At 39.5% G+C, this 20,540-nt stretch overlaps 1 protein-coding gene across 3 annotated transcripts in view; it reads left to right on the top strand.

The window, feature by feature from the left end:
• The window catches only part of dtnbp1b (dystrobrevin binding protein 1b), a 69,441-nt gene that overhangs the window by 29,965 nt on the left and 18,936 nt on the right, over window positions 1-20,540 (top strand). The window contains exon 1 of one of the 3 annotated variants that reach the window (XM_044170702.1): window positions 1,276-1,321. The exons of 1 other annotated variant lie outside the window; for it this stretch is intronic. In XM_044170702.1, coding sequence (XP_044026637.1) covers window positions 1,291-1,321 — 31 coding nt within the window. In that variant the 5' untranslated portion in view covers window positions 1,276-1,290. Of the gene's footprint in view, window positions 1-1,275; window positions 1,322-7,396; window positions 7,758-20,540 lie in introns of those variants that run through there. One more of the 3 variants, XM_044170699.1, reaches the window with a different exon arrangement.

The raw sequence follows: 20,540 nt of genomic DNA, 5'->3' as shown, positions 1-20,540 counted from the left end.
TGAATTGCATATACTGTCAAGGTCATCCAGATACTTATTAGCCCAGTTGTGGCAGCACTATGCCAGCTAACATTATTCCTGCCAAAAAAGAACTTTACTAGGGGAGGAGGCATTAACCATGGCAGCTCCTTGGCCACTTTTAAAGGGATGCGACATGAAGGGGGGGGATATCAAGTCGGTTCTAAAAGGCTTTTTATGCTCTAATGTAGTCTATCAAAAAGGCTCCCTGTGGCATGAAATGGGGAAAATTCTAAGTGATAACAAGGGTAGTGGCACAGGTCAGTCATTGCCTGTAGCAGTTGTGGTAGGTAGCAGAACAGAGAGATGGGAGGTCACTGTACTTTAAAAACATGAGAGGAAGAAATTGTATGCGTAGGATTGAGTTTAGGATGTGGTTTTGCAGCAGGCTTGTGTAGGGAGGTGTTGAGTGGGAGCAACTAACATGTGAAATACTCTTAAACTTTAATGCCGGCATGTTCACTTGGCAAACCATGAGGCCAAGAAGACAGTTGCACATATCATGTTTGTAAGAGACCAGAATGCAAGTCTTCTTCACTATCTACCATACAAAGCAGGAATTCAATTACTAAACAAACAAATCTGAAAACAGTATGACATAGATTATGTGCATGTCAAGCTTTAGCTTCTTTTCCAGACATACAATGCTAATATTTGAATGAGCTCAAATCCATCAATAGAAATTTCAGGCAACCAGTGGTGCTTAAAATAAGGGCCACAACTATAGCACCCAGACAAAGCAAATGGTAAATATGTGTCTCCACATCTTAAAGAGTGTCGGATAAAGAAATAAGTGTTAGCCTTATCCTTTAACACACAATAATGTGGATTTTCATCAGCTGACACTGTTTTGCTCTAAGGGAAATGCATTTGAGCTGTTCAAAATTAAATGTCAGATACTTCAAGAAAAATTCTGGCACTGTAGAAATGGGGCTAATAATATTACAGTGTTGTATAGTGTTAATGATTACTGATTTTGTTTATGAATATTATCTTTTTTATTTTTTCTGAATGCCTGAAAACCCATAAAAGCCTACTCAGTCTTCACGGTCTATCCCACTGAAAATGGCCTATAAAATGTTGCTTTCTTGAACAGATTGTGAATAACAAACCCTCCCCACTTCCCCTTTGCCCAGTGGCTCATTTTCAATGGAAATGACAAAGGCTGGTGATTAACATGGGAGCCATATTGCATCCTTAATGATTCCTGAGTTTGTGTCTCCTTGAATTGGCCAATGCAAGAACAGATGGCCCCACGGGTGGAATCCAGACATGCTCACTGTGCCTGTGACAACTTTGAAAAGTAAGTGTGTATGTGAGTCAGTTTATGTCTGAACATTTGTGTATATGTGGATGTGTGTTCAGTGTGTGATGTATTTCTTTTCCAACATTTGCTCCTGCAGGCCATTGCTCTAAATAAGAATGTGTTCTTAGTCAGCCAGTGTGGTTACATAAGATTAAGAAAAACCAGTGTGTTTGCGTGTTTTGAAGAGTTTTTATTTTATTTTTTTTATTCGTATGCCTGTATGGCTTGCCACTGTTAATACATGTCTGTGGAGTTTAGCTTGGGTCTTGAGGATGTGTACACTTTCTGTCAGTTGATTTTTTTTTTTTTTTTTCTCCCATCTACATCAAATGCAAGTGAACAGGCACAGGGGGTCTCTGTCTATACCACTTCCTCTGCTTGTTTGCTTGCAGTCTGCTAGCCGCTCTCCTGTGTTTGACAGAACTGTGACTGGCAGAAACAGTTACATGTGTTGTACAATGTGTCATTCTAGCCTCTAGCTCATATCCCCCCCAAGATGAGAGAGTTGTTGACATGAGAGATGCCAGACGATCATGATGATGATAAAAGCTAAAATGTTGACATCTGAAGACAGCATCTTTTGCCTACACCTATTTATCAACTTTCTGTCAAGCACACACATGCATATGCTGGCATGTATGCATACCCACAGACATTAAGATTTATATGTACTGGTCACATACCACTCTGTCTGTTTTGTGGTTGAGACAGCTCCAGTAACCCTACAACAGATAATTATGCAACAAGACAAATGGCTCATGGGGTGGAAATTATAAACTGAAAATTGACAAAAATTCACACTCAACTCATCCAGAAGTGTAGGTATGTTTTTATATATAAACAGAAGCCAAAAAGACACAGTGCAAACCCAAGGCATATGGACAACAGTGTGATAAGAAAATAGATGCAAAAGTGAAGAACAGAGACCTTTTCAGAGGAGGAGAGAATGCTTATATTGTATCACAAAAGGCAGAACTCCAAAAGGAAAGTGTTGATAGTTCTATTAACACCAATTCTAACTCATTACCCACAAAGTCAAACTCAGGAAAGTTATTAAAATTTGAAAAGATTAAATCTAATATGACCTTGTTTCACTGTTTTTAAATATGACTTTGGTGCTCACAATATTTTGTAACCCAAATGTGATCCGAATGGTAATGTGTATGTAAATTCTCACATCTTTGTTTTATTTGAACATTTTTTAAAGAGTCTATCAAGGTTTTCTCCTTGACTTTACCTTCTATCATTCACTTTTCAATCTCTTCTCTTATCTCTCCCCAGTCCCTGTCTTCAGTCCCTTATTCCACCCACCTTTCCCTGGATCCATTCCCCACAGTCCTTGCCAACCTTCCAGGCATCTAGTTTCTTGCTTCCCCTCGGGGTGTCCTGTTAAGCCTCCTAGTGCTCGGAGGGCTTCCTGATGCCTATGGCCTTCTGCTCGAAGCTACAGGAGGACAGACTTGTCCCTGAGGTGTCTAACTCCAGACACAATGGGGCTTAAACCTGTTGTGTCCTGGGGAAGATATCCTCTCTGTTTTTAACCCCCAGAAGAGAAGTATAGTTTTAATTAACTTGTCGATTACGCCTGCAATCTCTTTTAACCTCAGTTAGAAACTTGAGAGACTCCACAATTTCCACAGGCATAACACTGTGTACGCAATATCAGACACAGCTGAGTGAACTTGATTCTCACATTTTCAGAAATTAGTGATCATGCCAAATGGATGCACTACACTGTTAATTCACTTATCTACATTTCATAGTACACCATCTCACAAACAATTTTGACAAAACTAATGAAACTGAAAGTATGCATTTCATTACAGTATCCAGTCATTGGTCCAAAGGGGGAAGCGCAAAAAAAGTGACGTATTTTGTACCAGAATGTGACTCCATACAATTAAAGGGGATGACATGTTCGCTGTTTTTACATGATCTACATATCCTTTAACAATAAACATCCCTGCATTCTATTAGCAAGAGGTGACATTAATGTTTGGTTGCAGACTAAAAGTATTTTAGCAGTTTATTTGCTGTACCTTCCAGTACATTTAGATGGTAAAAAGATACCCGCAGTTGTTGGCATTAAATATCAGATGCATTCCTCCTCCTTCCATCCGGAAGTCATTCTCAATTGTGAAAAATGGTCCGGGAACTCGACCCAGTTCCCGGATCAATTGAGAATGACTTCCTGATGGGAGCCGAAATGTCTTGATTCTGAAAACAGTGTCCAGATGACTACAACTGAAACCTTTTCTACGATAGAACACTCCTGGACAAATGAGGGACTACATCATCCCATTAGCCTGATTGTGTTTAGATCATCTTTAGATTACAGTTCTGTGCAGTGTATCTAACTCTCTATCTGTTTTTGTATTGATTTAATATTGTATTTCACATTTACTGACACAGACCGGTCACCTGTCAACCTATCACTGTAGACATACTACTGTAAGTAAGTTCATTCAAAGACATGATGTCATCCATAGCAACGGGGTCAACCCCGCCCCTTCTCTTAGATTCGGAGTGATTATCTTTTGTGAAAAGGTCTCAAGAGGAAATTCTTAGGTAGGAACTTATCTTACCTTTAGGAGCACTCCTAATGTAAGATAAGATCCTTTTGTGAATATGGCCCATGATCAGTACCAAGGGCAGGGATGGAGATGGGATAGAAATTTTATTAGCCTAAGGCTCAAAATGGAAATTAGTAGGGAACCCAAAAAAAGCACAGATTAATCACATGTTTTAGTCACTATGCTTACTTGGGTAAAGTATGTGGAGAGATGAATATTGTTGTTTTTTGTTTCCTATTGAGAGAGTAGATTAGGCAAGCTCCCCAGGCAATTATGTGACATCAACAATATGGCAAAAGAGAACAGCACTGTTCCTCTCCCAACTTTTGTTAGGCTTTTGGACAGAAGAGTTGAAAAGTTTATGGATGGCCTGGAGAATTTGGCATTTCTCCTCACAGATTACATAAAACTGGATTGCAGAATGTCAGTTTCCAAGGCAACTGTGTTTTTGTGTCGTTGCTCTCGTTCTCGTCAGTTCTCTCAGTACACTTGGCAGGTTTTGTCAATTGAGGGCTCTGTGTGTTTGTAAGTTTTAGTAATGGTTGGTTAAGTGTCAGATGGAAAACGTGTTTAACAAAGGCTGTGATTGCACAGGAAGAAATGAAAACATGAAAAAGCGGTAATGAGTTCTCACTGTGTCTATTAACATAAAAGATTGATGCATAGAAAAGGATAGAAAGAGAGAAAATGTTTAATTGCCTTCCTATTTTGGTGTGTGTGTGCGTATGCATCTTCTACTGTGTTCCTACTTTGAATACTGGCCCTATGGAGAGTATGAGTTGTGAGCAGACTGCTGGAAAATCTCATTATCTGCCATGCTGCTTAACAACTGTGTCACTCTCTGAATAAAAGAGGGAGGTTTTAAAGAAAATAACTATTGTTCAGCAACCCTGTACAATGTTTACTATGAACACTGAAAACTGGCCAATAGTGGTTTCTGCTGTACTTCAGCCATGGAGGTGCAATTCCAACTGAAGCCTAAAACATTGCTATCAGAGATGGTAGACAACTCTTGTACAACTTCTTGGTCTTTTTTTTTTTTTTTTTTTTGGTCTGATTTAATCTTATTATTTAATATTTTTGTGTGGCCCACATTAGATTGCATTTTACATTTAAGGCATTTAGCTGACACATTTCTACCTTAACTGCATTGTAACAATACAATATGAGTTTTACAGTCTAGATCACCAACATTATAACCAATATTAAGAAATGAAAGGACCATCTCTTCTACAGTATGCTTAAAATGTGCAAACAGATGTGCAGAAAACATAAATATTAGCACTGTTGCATAGTGATTTAACATTCTGATACATAAGTCACATTTGTAGTTCATTCCATAGCACTTATTCAAGTTACATATTCAAGTTTACAATGCGGTGAAGTTAATCTTCTCTGTACACCCACACATTTATACACCACCAAGTGTGTTGTCTAGTTGCAAACAGCCTCCTTAGACTTTCAGATGGAAGTAAAAAATGTGAATGGTTGAGGAATGTTTGTACGTATCACAGCAACTAAACTATTTTGATTGGTGTTGGTATTTTTGCATTCTATTGAGTATTTTAGTGAAGCACCAACAGGTGCATGTGAAGGTGACTGTCAAGGGCCCTTTCCTCCACCTAGCTGCATTTTAAACAGTGAGAAATGGTAGAAGATGCTGCAAGGTGGTACTATCAATCTCAGACCACTTGGCAAGCAACTATGAAAGGTTACTCTCCTGGGAAATTAGCTTCTCTCTCCCTTCATAATTGTGAGACGCAGCTTAAAATGATTGCTATAATGTAAGCACACTTCAGTCTGCAGTCTGAAAATGTATTTTATAAATTCCTCTCAGTGATTGCAGTTATTGCATTTGGATTTATCACCTAGTACTGTGTTTTAGTGTGAGAAATACAAATGTTTGATGAATCTAATGAATCTTTTTGTTAGACTAGAAAAAGTGCTTTAAGGTGCCATCTCAACAGTCCCACTTCCTGACTGGAAAATGATTGTCTTACGCACTGGTTAATATTTTCATACTTGTTAGCCCAATGCATCATTAGTCAATTGCAATCTCAATGTTTAAGAACACTCATATTTTTATGAAATAATTACTTCTTGAACAGCAGCTAAACAAAGTAGTTGCCAAGCAACAGGTACATGTGGTAGTATTATTGATTAGTGCAGTTATTTCTGACTGTTAGCTGTACTCATGTTTTTTAAGTATTTTTCTTAATGTGAACTGAGGGCTCCAATTATCTGTTTAATAATTTGTCTTCTTCTACTGCAATGATGTCATGTTCCAGGAGTCCATCCGAAAGTCCTGCTGGTGCACTTTCCCCCCCTCCCACAGCTCATTCTGTGGCGCAGTTATAACACCCATAGCTAATTAAGGAGCTTATGATATTTCCATTGAGTTCCCTGCAGTGTGACTTGTGCAACTGTATCCAAATGCTATTGATTGTGGCTGCTGGTGTTTGTATCTTATTTTTCCTGCACAATAGCCCCTCAGGCACTGAGGGCTATGATGTGTCATAAAGATGAAGGCTAGGGTTGACATTATGTGGACTCAGTGTTGGTGTGTGTGTGTTTGTTTGTGTGTGCTTAAGCTTGAGGGTTTAATTTCTCTTCAAAATGACTCACAACCCTTTTTGACTCTTAAGTCATACGTTGTTTGATTGTAGATGTGCATTTTTTAGGCCTATTTTCAGTTGCTATTTCTCCACTGAACTGACTTTTAACATTTACAAAATTGATACAGCAAACAGCCACACTTCACTGGCACTAGCATGGTTGCAGATGCCATGCTTGCAAGAAATGTGTCTTTAGTGGTTCCCATCAATTGCACTTAACATGCTTTGGAAAAGACAGGGCATCTCAGAGGAAAAAAGAGAGGGGAGGAGTTAGTGAAGGACATGAGAGAAGGAGACAGAGCAAGGTGGAACTGTGATGCTCTTCACAGCTCTTGCTAATGAGGAGGATTATTATGCCCCCCCCCCCAGGCAGTGGAGGCAGACCGAGTGGGTGTGGGCGCAAGTGTGTTTCACTTTTGATGGTGTGATTTGATTTGTGTGTGTGCATTATAAAAGCAGAAAAGAGAAACCTAACCTTTTGAAAATGATTGTTTTGTTGCCTTGACATCTTTACTCTGAATCCACATTATTAGGTACTCATCCCTATTTATGAAAATAGCTTGTTCCTCCAGCCACTGAGTCATATAAACAAAGAAGGTGTATAAAGTATGCAGAGTGGGTTAAGAGGCATTAGCGTGTGTTCAAAGGTCAGAGGCAAATGTGTTCATGGGTTTATAGAAACATGCACAGCCACACACACACACACACGCACAAACTCATAATCATCTGTGCTCCTTTTTTCCCTTCCTCCTAATGCACACACCCTCTCTTTATCCTCTCTTCTCTCCTCCGGTCCCCCTCCTCCCTCGCTCAGCAGCAGCCAGTGGTATGCTCCACTCGTGTCTCTCTCTCTCTCTCTCTCTCTCTCTCTCTCCCCCTCCACTGTCAGCCTCAGCAGTCTCCACACCGGAGCTAGACACTGGTGAAGCGCCGATCCATACATGCACATGGGTGTCGGGTTCTTGAGAACGCTTAAAAATTCGAGTGTGTGAGTTTATTTGCATGAGAATGTTTGTGTGAGCATTTCTGGAGCATCTTTTTGTATGGAGGAGCATGTGTGTAGAGTGAGAGACAGCGTGAGGATGCGTGGTGGGCAGGTGTTGTGATCAGTGGAGTTTTTGGTATACTATCGTCGTGCTGTCTGCCTCCCCCTCCCTCTCATTTGGTTATCTTTTGAGGGCAAAAAGCATCCTGCTGGGATGTCCACCTCGCCTGGTGGAACAGACGGGAGCCAAAGGAACTCTCGTAAGTGACTTTTTTTCTTCTTTTGTAATTGGGAGTGGTGATCTGTGTGTGTTTCAGTGTGTCAAATGTCTGTGTGGCATAGGTTTTGTTTGAAACCAATCTTCTTTTTGTCCATTCAAACAGAGGGTCTTTATTTTGAATGGAGACCTGGCCAAGACAGAAGAAGGACATGTAGTTCAAGGCAATGTAACATAAAACACAAAATATATATTTTTTTATTATTATTAATGTAGACATTACAAATGAAATAAATAATGCACTAGGCAGTAGGAATGTGAAGTCTGTTGTAGGTGTGTCTGTGTGTTTGTACAGCAGAAAGATTAGTAGGAGTGAAGATGCCAAGAGTTTGATTGTGTAACACTGTACAGTATGTATAAGAGAAGATGATATGTACAGTAGTAAAAGTAAAGGGAGATAATGCATGCTTGTGTGTGCATATTTGTGCATGTTTACATGATGGAAAGAAAGCTCGGGGAGGTGTGTAATGTGGGAGTGTGTGAGAATATGCACAAGAGTGTTTACATATTCCCTGGAGCGCCTCCTGGTATTGATCTGTTGGAAGGGTGCTGTGCATCGATTGACAACCAAGCCAGCTGTATCTTTTTGGGAAGAGGAAGACCAGATGACTTCCTGATTCACTACTGTCAAACTGAGGAGTATTTTTACAGTGGAAAGACAGTCTGTTTGTTTTAACCATAACCAGGATTTAGTTTTTCAGTTTCTATGTGTCTGTTAAACTAAATTAATGAATGAGTAAGAGTGAAATACTGTACTTGTTGCCTTTTGTTAAGTGTGTGTGTGTGTGTCTACTGTATGTTTGTACTGTATCTGTAGCAGTAACTTTGCAGGACAGTGCAGGGATTATGATAAAAGAATGTGGCCATAATGTTATAGTGTGAAGTGTAACACTTTTTCTGTGGGTGAAAGTGTGTGGGTTTTAATGTTTGACTTCATTCTGACCTCAAGCAACACGCACACAACCAAAGGATTACTGTACTGTAATTGTGTGATTGATAAAATGATGTGACTCATTTTGACTCATCTGGGAGCTCAGTGGGAACATACACTCAGAAAATCTCTCTCTCTCTCACTCACACACACACACACACACACACACACACACACACACACACACACACACACACACACATTGACCGCCTTGACTGAGGCACAAAACACACCTGGGAAAATGGGTCTCCTTTTATTGCTTTCATTATTATTGCACCATCCCCCTCTTTGCTTTCATTCCCCTTCTCCCACCTGTTATTTTCTGGATGTTATTTACTGCCCATCCTTGCATATAACTTGCCTGGAAACCTTTGTGTATCTGGGTGATGTGTTAATGATCACACACTGACACACCCACCCACACTAGACACCTATTGTGTGTTTATGACTGTGGGCTTTTAAAAAAAAATGACATCATTGTGTGTTCAATTATTTGGCTGGGTAATATGCTAGCTTATTGTTTAACTCCCATTTCACTCTCACATGTTTAGCTCTAGTTCTTGGCTGCTTTGCTTTGTACTTGACCACTTTGTTCCTTGTCAAGACACATCCATCACATCACCTCATTATAGAACAGTGCCTTCAAATGGAAACATCAATTGGCCGCAGGCTACAATCACTGATTAATAAAGTGTAATCTTACATAACCAAATGCGGCATCTGTGGAAATAAGTCAATAGTTTCGGCTAAACGGAAGGAAGGAAAGGAAGGAAAAATGGAGATTAGATGAGTTGAAGATTGAACATATGCAGAAAGAAATTATTTAATCATATTTCCATTTCATGAGTTGTGAATAGTCGTTAAATATCAAAGGTGTAAATATCAAAGGAACATACCCAAACAATGCCAGATTAGTTAGAATAATTTATGATATAAAGTCATTAAAACATCAAATAAAAGGCTTACTTATTTTGCTGATCTAAAATAAATTTATACAAAATATACAAAAATAGAGCAGTTATGGACTATTTATGGACATGTGTTTTAAAGCCCTTCATTTGTAAGGCAGTAATATTTTTAGATAAACAATCGGTAGCATTTTTTAAATCTCTGTTCCAGCAGCCCAACTCAGTGTGGTATTATCACAGTGTAATGCTGGTGCAGAGCTCTCTCTCCCTGTTAGTTTGTGTCCTCTGTAAAGGAGCAACAGCAGGCACCTGCCACTGAGATGGATGTGCTATGTCATCACTTCTCCTGCCAAATGATGGCTTGTCTCACCTTTCCTCTCCTCCGCCTTTCCCTGTCCCCACCTTTCCTTCTTTTTGCACCTGGTTGCTGTACACATCTGCTCTCTTCTCTGCTGGTGTCTCAACTGTTCCTTAATCTCCTCTCCTCTGTATCCCCATAGCACTCCTCCTCTCCCCTCTCCTCCTCCTCCTCCTCTCTCATCCTTCTCTTCTCCTCCTGTCTGGTTTATCTTGGTTCACATGAAACTTTAATTGCATGTAAATCAAAGCGCTGCAGATGTGATTAGTCTTTTGTGCTGCTTTAATGAGTGGGGTCTGGACTATTGAAATATGGTACAGTAACTGGCTCCAGCACTGTCTCTGATGGTTAAAGCCACAGGCAAACTCAACTTTTACTGCTGCCAGAAGAAACCCTTTTTTTCTCGAAGAAGTAAAGTTATCAGGGATAAAGCGGAAAAAAATATTGCTGAGAGGATCTTGGAGAAATCTAAATGTGCTTTCTCTTGAAGGTTTATTGGTCTTGCAGTTCTGCTCACTGCATCAAAATCTCTATAAATATTCAGTTCTATTCAGACAACAGTATTTAATGGATTTTTAAAAGGGCCCATTACAACAATATCAACATACAGCATATATGTTTATGATTGCAGGCTGATATATGTCAAGAGAATTGTATTTGACATTTTAAAATGGTAATTAGCAATCAGTCTACTCATTCTGATAAGAAACTGGCAAGTAATGGAGTAATAGGAAATGTTTCTGAGATGTGACATTTAACAGGCGGCAGCACAGAAGGTGCTTAAGTTTTTTGGGTTTTTTTTATGTTCAACCAAATATTTTTTTGTGCTGAAAAGTTTAAACACTTACTGTAAGTGACACGATTGCTGCCAAGTGAAAATGTTTGAATCCTGTGTTGACTTTTTATCCAATGTATGTGTGTGTGTGTGAGAGAGAGAGAGAGAGAGAGAGAATACTTGTATGCCTTCATACATTTCTCTGTGCACCTCAAACTCTCTTAACCAAAATGCAGTTAGCTTGCTAATTAGCGTATTCAAACATTAATCACACCGCATGTAAACACAGACCCTGTATACCCAAGCAGATGTGTCTTAATTTGTCTATTCATTGTCAAGGAGGTCATGCTCCTTTAAGAGTGGGAGTGATGGTATTATTGTCTTTAAAGATAGATTTTGTTCAAGAGATGAAAGAATCTGTGCTGTCAAAGGGTAAAGTCAAGGGCAGAGCTCCACTTGATTTTCATAAGACATAATAATCCCATTTTAACCTTGACTGACTCCCTTTTTTTGTTTCTTTTTGTTGTGAGTGACATGAAAAAGTAATTATCTGTCGGCTTAAGTCTCAATATTTTAGTTCAATGTAAAAATCTAGTCTTTGTATAGCATGCTCCCACTCTTGCATAACTGATGCATGTGTCGAGTCTTTTTTTCATGCACATGGCCACAAATATGCACACACAAGTTGAACTCACACACAAGTACACAAGACTACAATGTTTTTCCATGAAGTGACATGGGTTACTATGGTGTTGATGCTAATTGTCCATCTATCCATCCATCCATCCATTTTTATTTGTATTACCCACTGCAGGATTGTTTTGTGTTTTGGGATGGATGACACATTATCTCTCACTTTACTTCTACCTTGTATATTGTCCTTTCCTACCTCCTCTCTCTCTCTCTCTCTCTCTCTCTCTCTCTCTCTCTCTCTCTCTCTCTCTCTCTCTCTCTCTCTCTCTCTCTCTCTCTCTCTCTCTCTCTCTCCCCCCCCTGCCTCTTTTCCTTCCACTCTGTCGCCAGCAGTGTCCACCTGGCTTAACAGGTGTTGCTGGAAAACTGTGAGCATGTTGTCTCAACTCTCAACACTCATATTATTTACTCAACTGTACTACTGCCATTCTTTACACTAAGATAATTCTTGTTCATTTAGATTAGGAGGAGCAGTCTCACAGCAAAGATGCTTTAGGGATTCAGCTTGTTAGACAGAGTGCCACAGAAGGAGAAAGAAAGAGAGGAGACAAAGGGAGGAAGAGGAGCAATAAAAGACTGAAAGAGGGGGAGAGACAGAGGAGAGGGGAGATGGTTGGGTGGAAGAAAGGAGAAAGAAATAAAAGAAGGCACAAAAATGAGGAGATGAACAATGAACAGGGAAAGAGGATGATGAAGAAAAGACAGCAGAGGAAGAAGAGAGTAGTGCAGCAGAGAGGGATAAAATAGAGAAGGCAAAGATAACAGGTGGAGGATGAATGAGAGTGGGTGAAGAGACAGAGGATGAGAGTGACTTGAGAATAATAGAAAGAGAATATTTGTCAAGAGGAGGAATTAAAAAGATTGAGCCAAACCAAAAAGCACATTACAGATAATGAAAAAGAATAATAAAAAGACGTAGGAGACTAAGACAGGCCTCCACACTATCTGGAAGTCTAATTGGTGGTACGGAGGTTGCACAGAGATCACAGACTGCAGGAATGGAGAATCTCTAGCCTCTGCTATCTGGAGGACAGGGCGTTTCATTCTTTTTTAAAAATGAATGACAGTGGAAACTGAAAAAACTAGGACCTTGTCACATACAATACTGTTCAGATGTAACATATTGTTTGAGGTTTCAGTGCAGAACACTTTTAATATAGTGGGATTTTCAGCCCCACAGCTCTTTTACATATATATGTGCAATATATTTGTTGGCACATTTACTACATAATAGCAATTTTTACTTATTGTTTTAATAATACTGGCACCACATTTTTAATCAAGTATCATCTACCAGACATGTAGAGGGAGATAGTTGCATGCAGTCTGAAGACAGATAAGGCTCATCTATCTGTACACAACAAATTAATGATTTGATCTTAACCTATAAGAGTAAACACTACAGCTATTGGAACTGACCGTTCTCTAAACCCCTCCTTGGAACAGCTTGTTCTCCAATCATAGCTTAGCAACTTCAGTAACTAGGTACGGCAGGCCTGTGAAAAGTGAAAATGTCTGTTTGAAAAGTAGTAGAATAAATACGTGGACAGATCCACAAGGAGCATAATGATTGTAATTAAAGGGACAATAGTGACTGGTATATCATTTTACTCAGAGGGTTACGGGTGTTCCCCAGTTACTTCAGTGGTGAAGTAAGAGTGAGAGGGATGACTCTGAATTTAGTCTGTCAGATGATTTCAAATACCCCCCCAAATGTGACAGACTGTCTTAGATTTTATTGCACACAAAAACATACAAAAATACACTCTCAAATGCATGCGCACACACACACACACACACACACAGATTAACAAAGACCACCATGCATTGTCATACAGACATCTATCGAAACCCAAAATCTATTTTCTAGTCACAAAAGAAGCAGATATAATCTGTGTTTTTGTCTCAAATTCTGGTCACAGATGGTTTAGAAATTGCATTTTCCATCCCCGTGTGATGTAACTCAGCAGGTGGGTTATCGCTTTTTCTCTCCTCTCCTCCCACTCCTCTGGGAAATGGAGAAAGAGAGGATCGAGAAAGAAGATATAGTGTGGTCAGACAGCCAGAGTTGCTCTAATTAGGTCCATGGCTGAACAGACAGTATTTACAGGCTCAGACAGAGAGGGAGTTTGTTACAGAGTTTATAATGTCAATTCCTGGGAGTTTGTTTTTGCATGTACACACTTCTTTGCATTTGTGCTTCTGTCACCTTCATACTTATGCAAGTGTTTGTGTGTCTGTCTGTTTGTATGAACTGAGTTTTGCTGTGCTCATCTTCAGTACTTCTGTGTGTCACTGCTCAGGCTCCCATAGCCTTCTTTCCAAGGATTTCTTCTGTACTCTCCCTCTGTCCTCCAACCCCCTACCTGCTGCCTCTTATGTAAGGGTAAATAACTCAGGTCAGGCAGAGACAGATAAACCCCTCAAGGACCTCTCATTTGGATGGGGGTCATAGAACACATCTTTCTCCTCCTCTCTCTCCCCGACTCCCCATTTCTCCCTCTCTCTCTGTGACTTTATATACCTTATTATGCAGAAAAGAAAGTGTTAGACCGTGTGCACATCCGTACATACATGAGGATATCGTGAATGTGTCTGTCCTTGGTTCTTTGCCTGGTATTGTGTATTCACAGATTTGTGTGAACGAACAAAAGGAGACAGCAAGGCAGGTTTCTGTGGGGGAGAGAAGGCTTTCCCGCTGTGTGCCAGGTGACTGTGTGTGGCCCAAGTAGAAGTCCGATACAACAAAACAACAGATGGATTGACAATCTCTGGGCCGCTAATCAAATGTTTCATCCCAAGGTGTGATGCTATTGCTAAAGCCTACTTGCCTTGAGGAAAGAAAACACACACACTACCTCACATTGACAGCTAAATATTTAAAATATTGTATAAAGATTGCATCACCTCTACAGTTTGTGATGGATGCTTAGATAAATATTAATCATTTTTACAATAACCATTGCCCTTTAAATAATACATATCTCATCACATTAACAAGGTCTAACTGTAAATCAGTAATATGTCATTCTTCATGAAGAATTGATTCAAGAACTCTCTTGAATACTGGCTTCAAGGTTTTAACTGTGCAAAATATCGTGTGGTGAAAATCTGTGAAAAATTGCTTTTGATTTAGGGGTGAGAACGTATGTAACATTGAGCTACAAGGGCATAGGTATACGTATTCGGACAACAGTATTGAACCACATGATCATGATGCAGCAATTGTACTCTAATGCCCCAGAACATACAGTACTAAGTGAGCACAAGGGCATTAGAGAAAGAAAGGTAGTACAGTATGGAGTAAGACATGCCCAGGGGGGACTCTGTGTGTGCCTGCATGTGCCCTTATGTGATGTTGCCTCATCTCTGTGCGAATGCTCTTTGTAACATTTTCTCCCCCAGCCAAGATTAGGCTTTTCACAATTCATGCTGTAGCGAAGATGAGGGCACACTTTGACTGCAGATAAATGAGGGGGTGAAAGAGGGAGAAAAGCAACAAAAGAGGGATGAAGAGAATATGTGAGAAATATGCAGTGACAGTGAAGAGAAGTGGAGCTTGGCAAAACAAAGAGACGTTGCTGATAGCTTTTGATATCTCTGGGTCTAACAAAAGCACCCTTGAAATATTTATGGGAAGACTTCAGCGCAGATGAGAAGAACAAGATCTCTGCCTAGAGAACTGAAAGTGTTGAGTTTTCAGATAGGGTTAGTACGACTCCTTTTTAGTTACACATCATTACCATGACACTTTAATGTGAATAACTGGAAAAGTACAGTAAAACTGTTTCAAGAATAACAGTCTTTCAGGTTGATCAAGTAATGTTTTGTGTATGAACATAACACATTTATTCTTGCTTATGGGCCTGCTTACATGGCCTGTTTGCAGTAACATTAAAATGCCATTGAAATGGAAATTGCAGTCAAGTGCACAGAGGCTGTGCATCGAAATGTTTTCTACTGTACAAGTAGAATATACACTAGCATGGCAACCTCAGTTTGTAGAGCAACAAAACTCCACTTCTTGACATTTTCATCTCACAGATCCTCCACATAGTTTATTTGGGCAACATCTGGTATTGTCTCTTCCTGTTGTACCGTTCTCAAATGTAATTTAGTTTACAAGTTGGTCATAGTTAGTCCCAGGTTTTATCTCCAAAGCAGCTCTGAAGGTCACAGAGTTTGCTCAATCTTGACCTGATGGTGTGATGGAGGTTTTGTGGATATTTCAGCCATATGGATAGTGTTATTAACATCCTATTAGCCTCACCTTAAGGCGATCTGTTGAATTGATGGATCGAAACTGTGCAGGACATTGGACTAACGACTAAAGTCATTCTCATGTTCCTTGAACCACCTGGAAAAGAGGTGCATTTTCCTGCTGGACGTAGCAATTTGATAAGGAATGGTCTAATCCCATGAAAGGATCACCTGGTTAGTAACAGTATTTAGCTTTACTGTGGCACTGAAATGATGCTGTGCTTTTGACACCAGGCTGGATGGATCCCTCCGGCCTTGACTTGACTTGTTTGAAAATCAGTCTGGGTTATATTTGAGGTTAAAAAAATGTCCAGACTTTGAGCATTCAATTTTGATGATTATGTTCCCACTGTAGCCTCATATTTGTATTGTGAACTGTTGTGCTGACAGGTTCAGTGAAGGTTGCCAGTACATAAATAACATATCTTCAACAGCTCTATTTAGTATCCTTTGCACTGTCTCATAAATGAGACATTTTCACCCACAAGACGGCAACAGACTGGATATTTTCAGCTGTTTATGCATAATTTTTAGTAAACTCTGATGTTTAAAAACTCTTAAAATGCATGAACTTGCATGTCAGTGATCAAACCATGTGAAAAGTAGTTTAAATTATGCAGCGTGACCTTCAACAGTAACAGAGGAATAGTAACTGAAGAAGGAGCAAGAGGAGCTGTCTGTATTATCTCAGATTTCTAAACTATGTAATAAAGTGGATTTATCAAGGTCATGGACTGCAAGTTGGAGAAAGAAATAGAACTAGAACTGCAAGCAGTTCTGAACAGGGTCCAAGCCTCCGGCGCAAGTCGCAACATGCGGCCCGCGGAGGCAGTGCAAGTCAGACCTGCAGTCCCACGAGCGCGATGCAAGTCGCAGGAGATCAGCACAGAGATTGGAAAACATTTAGATCAAAGACAGTAGTGTGGAAAAATTATTTTAGCATATTTTATAATTTTGCAAAAAAAGCGCCACCTAGTGGCTGGCTGCGCATTTTGCACAGGGCCTCAGGGTGGGAAGGAAAACTACTGGCCCAAGTTTCGCGTTAATCGGACAGAGCTATGTGGAGATATGACATCACTTCCTGTTTTACTGCAACCTATAGTAGGTTGTTCCTTTATAACTTGCACATTTTTTTGGAGTATCAAAATTCTCTTAATATCTTTGGATCATGAGGGTCCATAGATAGATCGGACTCACTGCCTAGGAGGAGTTCGAAAAAGTATGTTCGCATATTTCATGATTTTGCAATAAAAGCGGGGGCGGGGGGGCCTAAGAAACTACTGAGCCAAGTTTCGTGTTAATCGGACAGACCTATGTGTAAATATAGATGTTAATTGATGTTAATTGAAAAATATAGAGTGACAGACTTCTGAATTGACCATAGGTTGCAGTGAGGCAAACATTTGTCACACATCAGTGGATGTGCTGAAAAAATTTCAGCTTTGTAGAAATTTACATTTGTTATAATAAGCCATGCCCACTTTTATCAATCATTACCAAATTGTATGCATTTGTAGCGGCACCTAGTGGCTGGTTGGCGCCAAATTTTGCACAGAGCCTCAGTAGGGCATGGGAAAGTACTGGCCCAAGTTTCGTCTTAATCGGACAAACATATACGGAGATATGACATCACTTCCTGTTTCACTGCAACTTACAAGAACTTGTTCCATTTATAACTTGTGCATTTTTTGGAGTATCAAAATTCTTTTAATAACTTTTGATCATGAGGGCCCATCGATCCCTCATGCAAAATTTTGTGCAGACTTTTCCGAGACCCCTCAGGCTTGGACCCCTAATAAGAGTTGTAACCACTTTCTTGCTTCTGCCTTACATACACAGAGAGACACAGAATATCTCAGACTCCCCCTCCCATTTACTCAGTCATCACAGTAGGCCAGCTCTTGGGGAATCACATTTGTAGATTCATACAATAGTTATTATCCCACTTGGCTGCCTCTTAACCTAAGTCTATACAGATGCATTCCCACTACCCCCTATAGCTGGAAGCTTCTCTATTGTTCAGCCGTGGAGTAGGATATGGGGTTGCTAAATAAAGGAAAAGGTTAGGGATGGCATAGGCCCAAGAAAGAGACAAAATCAGATGTTTCTCTTGTGAGAGTAGAGCAGACATGAAGAGTAGCATTTTACAATAAGCCTGAGAAATAAAAAGTGATATATAGAATTAAAAGTAGCACAACATTATAACCAATAGCAGTAATTTTTAAAACAAAATGTAGAAGGAAAGTATATAATGTAGGCTTGTAGTTGACTAATTGATGAGGATTTTAATAAAAATTATAAAATTGTTAGTGTGCTGGAAATTAACTCCCTCAATTTTGCCCCCAACGCTCACATGAAATCTCTTGTTCTTTGGTTCCTTTCAAAACTTAACAAAAACACCATCTCTTTGAGACTCTTTTGAGTCTCCACTCTTTTGAGATTGTTGTAAAATTCCAAAACGAACATGTTAAACCAAAATAATAGTCTTTTAAAACCTAGTTCAGAAATTAATATTTAAGATGTTCACAGACAGTTTAACAGTTCTCAGAAATATAATTTTTTGTGGGTGGTGGGTCAAAATGACTACGAATGACTTTATAAGATGCCGATACGTACATGTAACCTCAGTTAAATGTGGGAACCATCTGTGATTTGTTGACATGTTGTTTGTCTTGTCCTCTATCTACCTGTAATAGCTTTAAAATATAGAAATATAATATATAAAGAAATTTCAAACAAACAACAGAAAGCACCATACTGTAACTACAGATTGCAGCGTTAATTCCCACCAGTCCTGAAATAGGCCTTTTGACTCGTTCCAGGTGATCCCAGAAATATACATTTGTTGCCAACAAAGCTACCTGATTAAATTACCTTTTAAATAATAAAACAGCCATATTGCACATATGTCTGAACACCTGTTTGAGATTCTTTACTATGGTTCAGCAAGACGCTTTGCATGTAAACTAATCTATCATTTATCAGCTTCCCTAAATGAAAAGACCTGCATACAGTACTTTTACACCCGTCTGGCTCTCGCTCCAACATGAGTACTGATGAAAGATTGATCAAAGGGAACATGTGTGAGGGCCTGTTGTGCACGGTGTGGTTGTTGTACTGTGTAGGAAAACACATGTTCTTAGCTGAGATGATGGGATATTCATGCACAAGGAGACTCAAAGCGTAATAGATGAACACGAAGATTATTAAAGGTCCAGTATGTAACATTTAGGAGGAGCTATTGGCAGAAATGGAATATAAAATGTATAAGTATGTTTTCATTAGTCTATAATCGCCTGAAAATAAGAAAATGAAAATAATTGTTTACCTTAGAATAAGCTGTTTCAATCTACTTAGGGAGCGGGTCCTCTTCCATGGAGGCCACCATCTTGCACCGCCATCTACCGTTTCTACAGTAGCCCAGAACAAACCAAACACTGGCGTTTTTGGCGAGTTTCGCAGCCACCATAGTTTCTCCTACATGCTTGGAAGGGGAGGGTGAGGCGAGCAGTATTCAAATGGTTGCAAAGTGCAATTTCACTTCTAGATGCCACTAAATCCTCCACACTGGACCTTTAAATGAAATACATTCAAGTTGTAAGTCAAGTTATATTAGCTGCAGATATTTGTTTAAAGACAGGAAACATTTAACTTTGTCAAGGTTATTAAAATATGAACTGGCTCCACATGAGACTTTGAACAGCTCTTTCCAATGAGATTTTTTTTAATCTTTTTTCATCCTTTTCCCACAATATGCATACACTTCACTGGACTTATGTCTTTACTATGCTTGTGTAACCCCACAGTGCTCCACTGTCTCTCAACTTGATTGTTGAAAAAATTTGTGTTACAGTACATGCAATTATTCACAGCTTGAATGGATTTTTACCTTTTTATAGTGTATATTAACAAGGTGATTTTCCAGGAGCCCAAACCTGATCTTTCATAATATGTTGTATAGTGAGCACTGCAGAGCTCAGTTATTATTTATCACATACAGTATACTGTATACAGATGCTTTCTGGTCTACTTGTGTCAATGCTGAAGTGAGGGTGTTGAGTTTCTACAGTGTTGGAAGTTCAAGTTTGGTTCACAGCCTCAGATGCATGTCATCCCACGTCTCTGTCTCCTATATCTCTCTTTTCACTTTCCTCTGCTTAGTAAAATAAAAAAAATAAAGGAAAGAGTGAATAGGTCATTGTTGAGAGGCGTCTTCACTGAGAACTTGCAGTGGGTTTTGCTGTATGCCTGTATTTGAGAAGGAGACGAGGTTCCTGCATCAAAAGCCTGTGTGAATGTTGTAGAAATCTAAAATATTCAGAGATTTTTATCCCCAAAAATAAACATTGTATATGCATGTCTCGAATACATGTGCGTATTGGATGTGAATATCTTCATGCATGCAGCTCCTCATTTGCAAACATCATGTTCACTTACAAATAATCGTGTTTTTCAAGACCATTGTAACCGTGTCACAGTAATATTCTGTTGTGAAGGGCCTTTGCCTGTCCAGAATATTCCAGCTGCTTGGTTTAGATTGCACAAAACACCTGAGGGCATCTGTGCACTCTGGTTTCTTTTTTCCGACTTTATTCATTATTTTTCAACTGCCTCCTTGTTGTGAGGATCAGATTGGCCAGGTTTCCTAATTTAGAGGCTAATACACAGTCATTACTACGTTACCCATCGTTAAACAAGACATCACCCTTATCGGTCTGAGTAAAGCTCCCTTCAAGGCAAGCAATTAACCTGTTAGAAAATGTCTCTCATCCTCTCTTTTTCTTCTCCTCCTCCTTTCACCTCCTTGTTCAGCCTCTATTAACAGTTCAGAGGTTTTGGTG

The sequence above is a fragment of the Siniperca chuatsi genome, linkage group LG17 (assembly GCF_020085105.1).
Source record: "Siniperca chuatsi isolate FFG_IHB_CAS linkage group LG17, ASM2008510v1, whole genome shotgun sequence".
Lineage (NCBI taxonomy): Eukaryota > Metazoa > Chordata > Actinopteri > Centrarchiformes > Sinipercidae > Siniperca > Siniperca chuatsi.
Note: the sequence above shows the minus strand (reverse complement) of the source record. Positions and strands in the feature narration are given on the sequence as shown.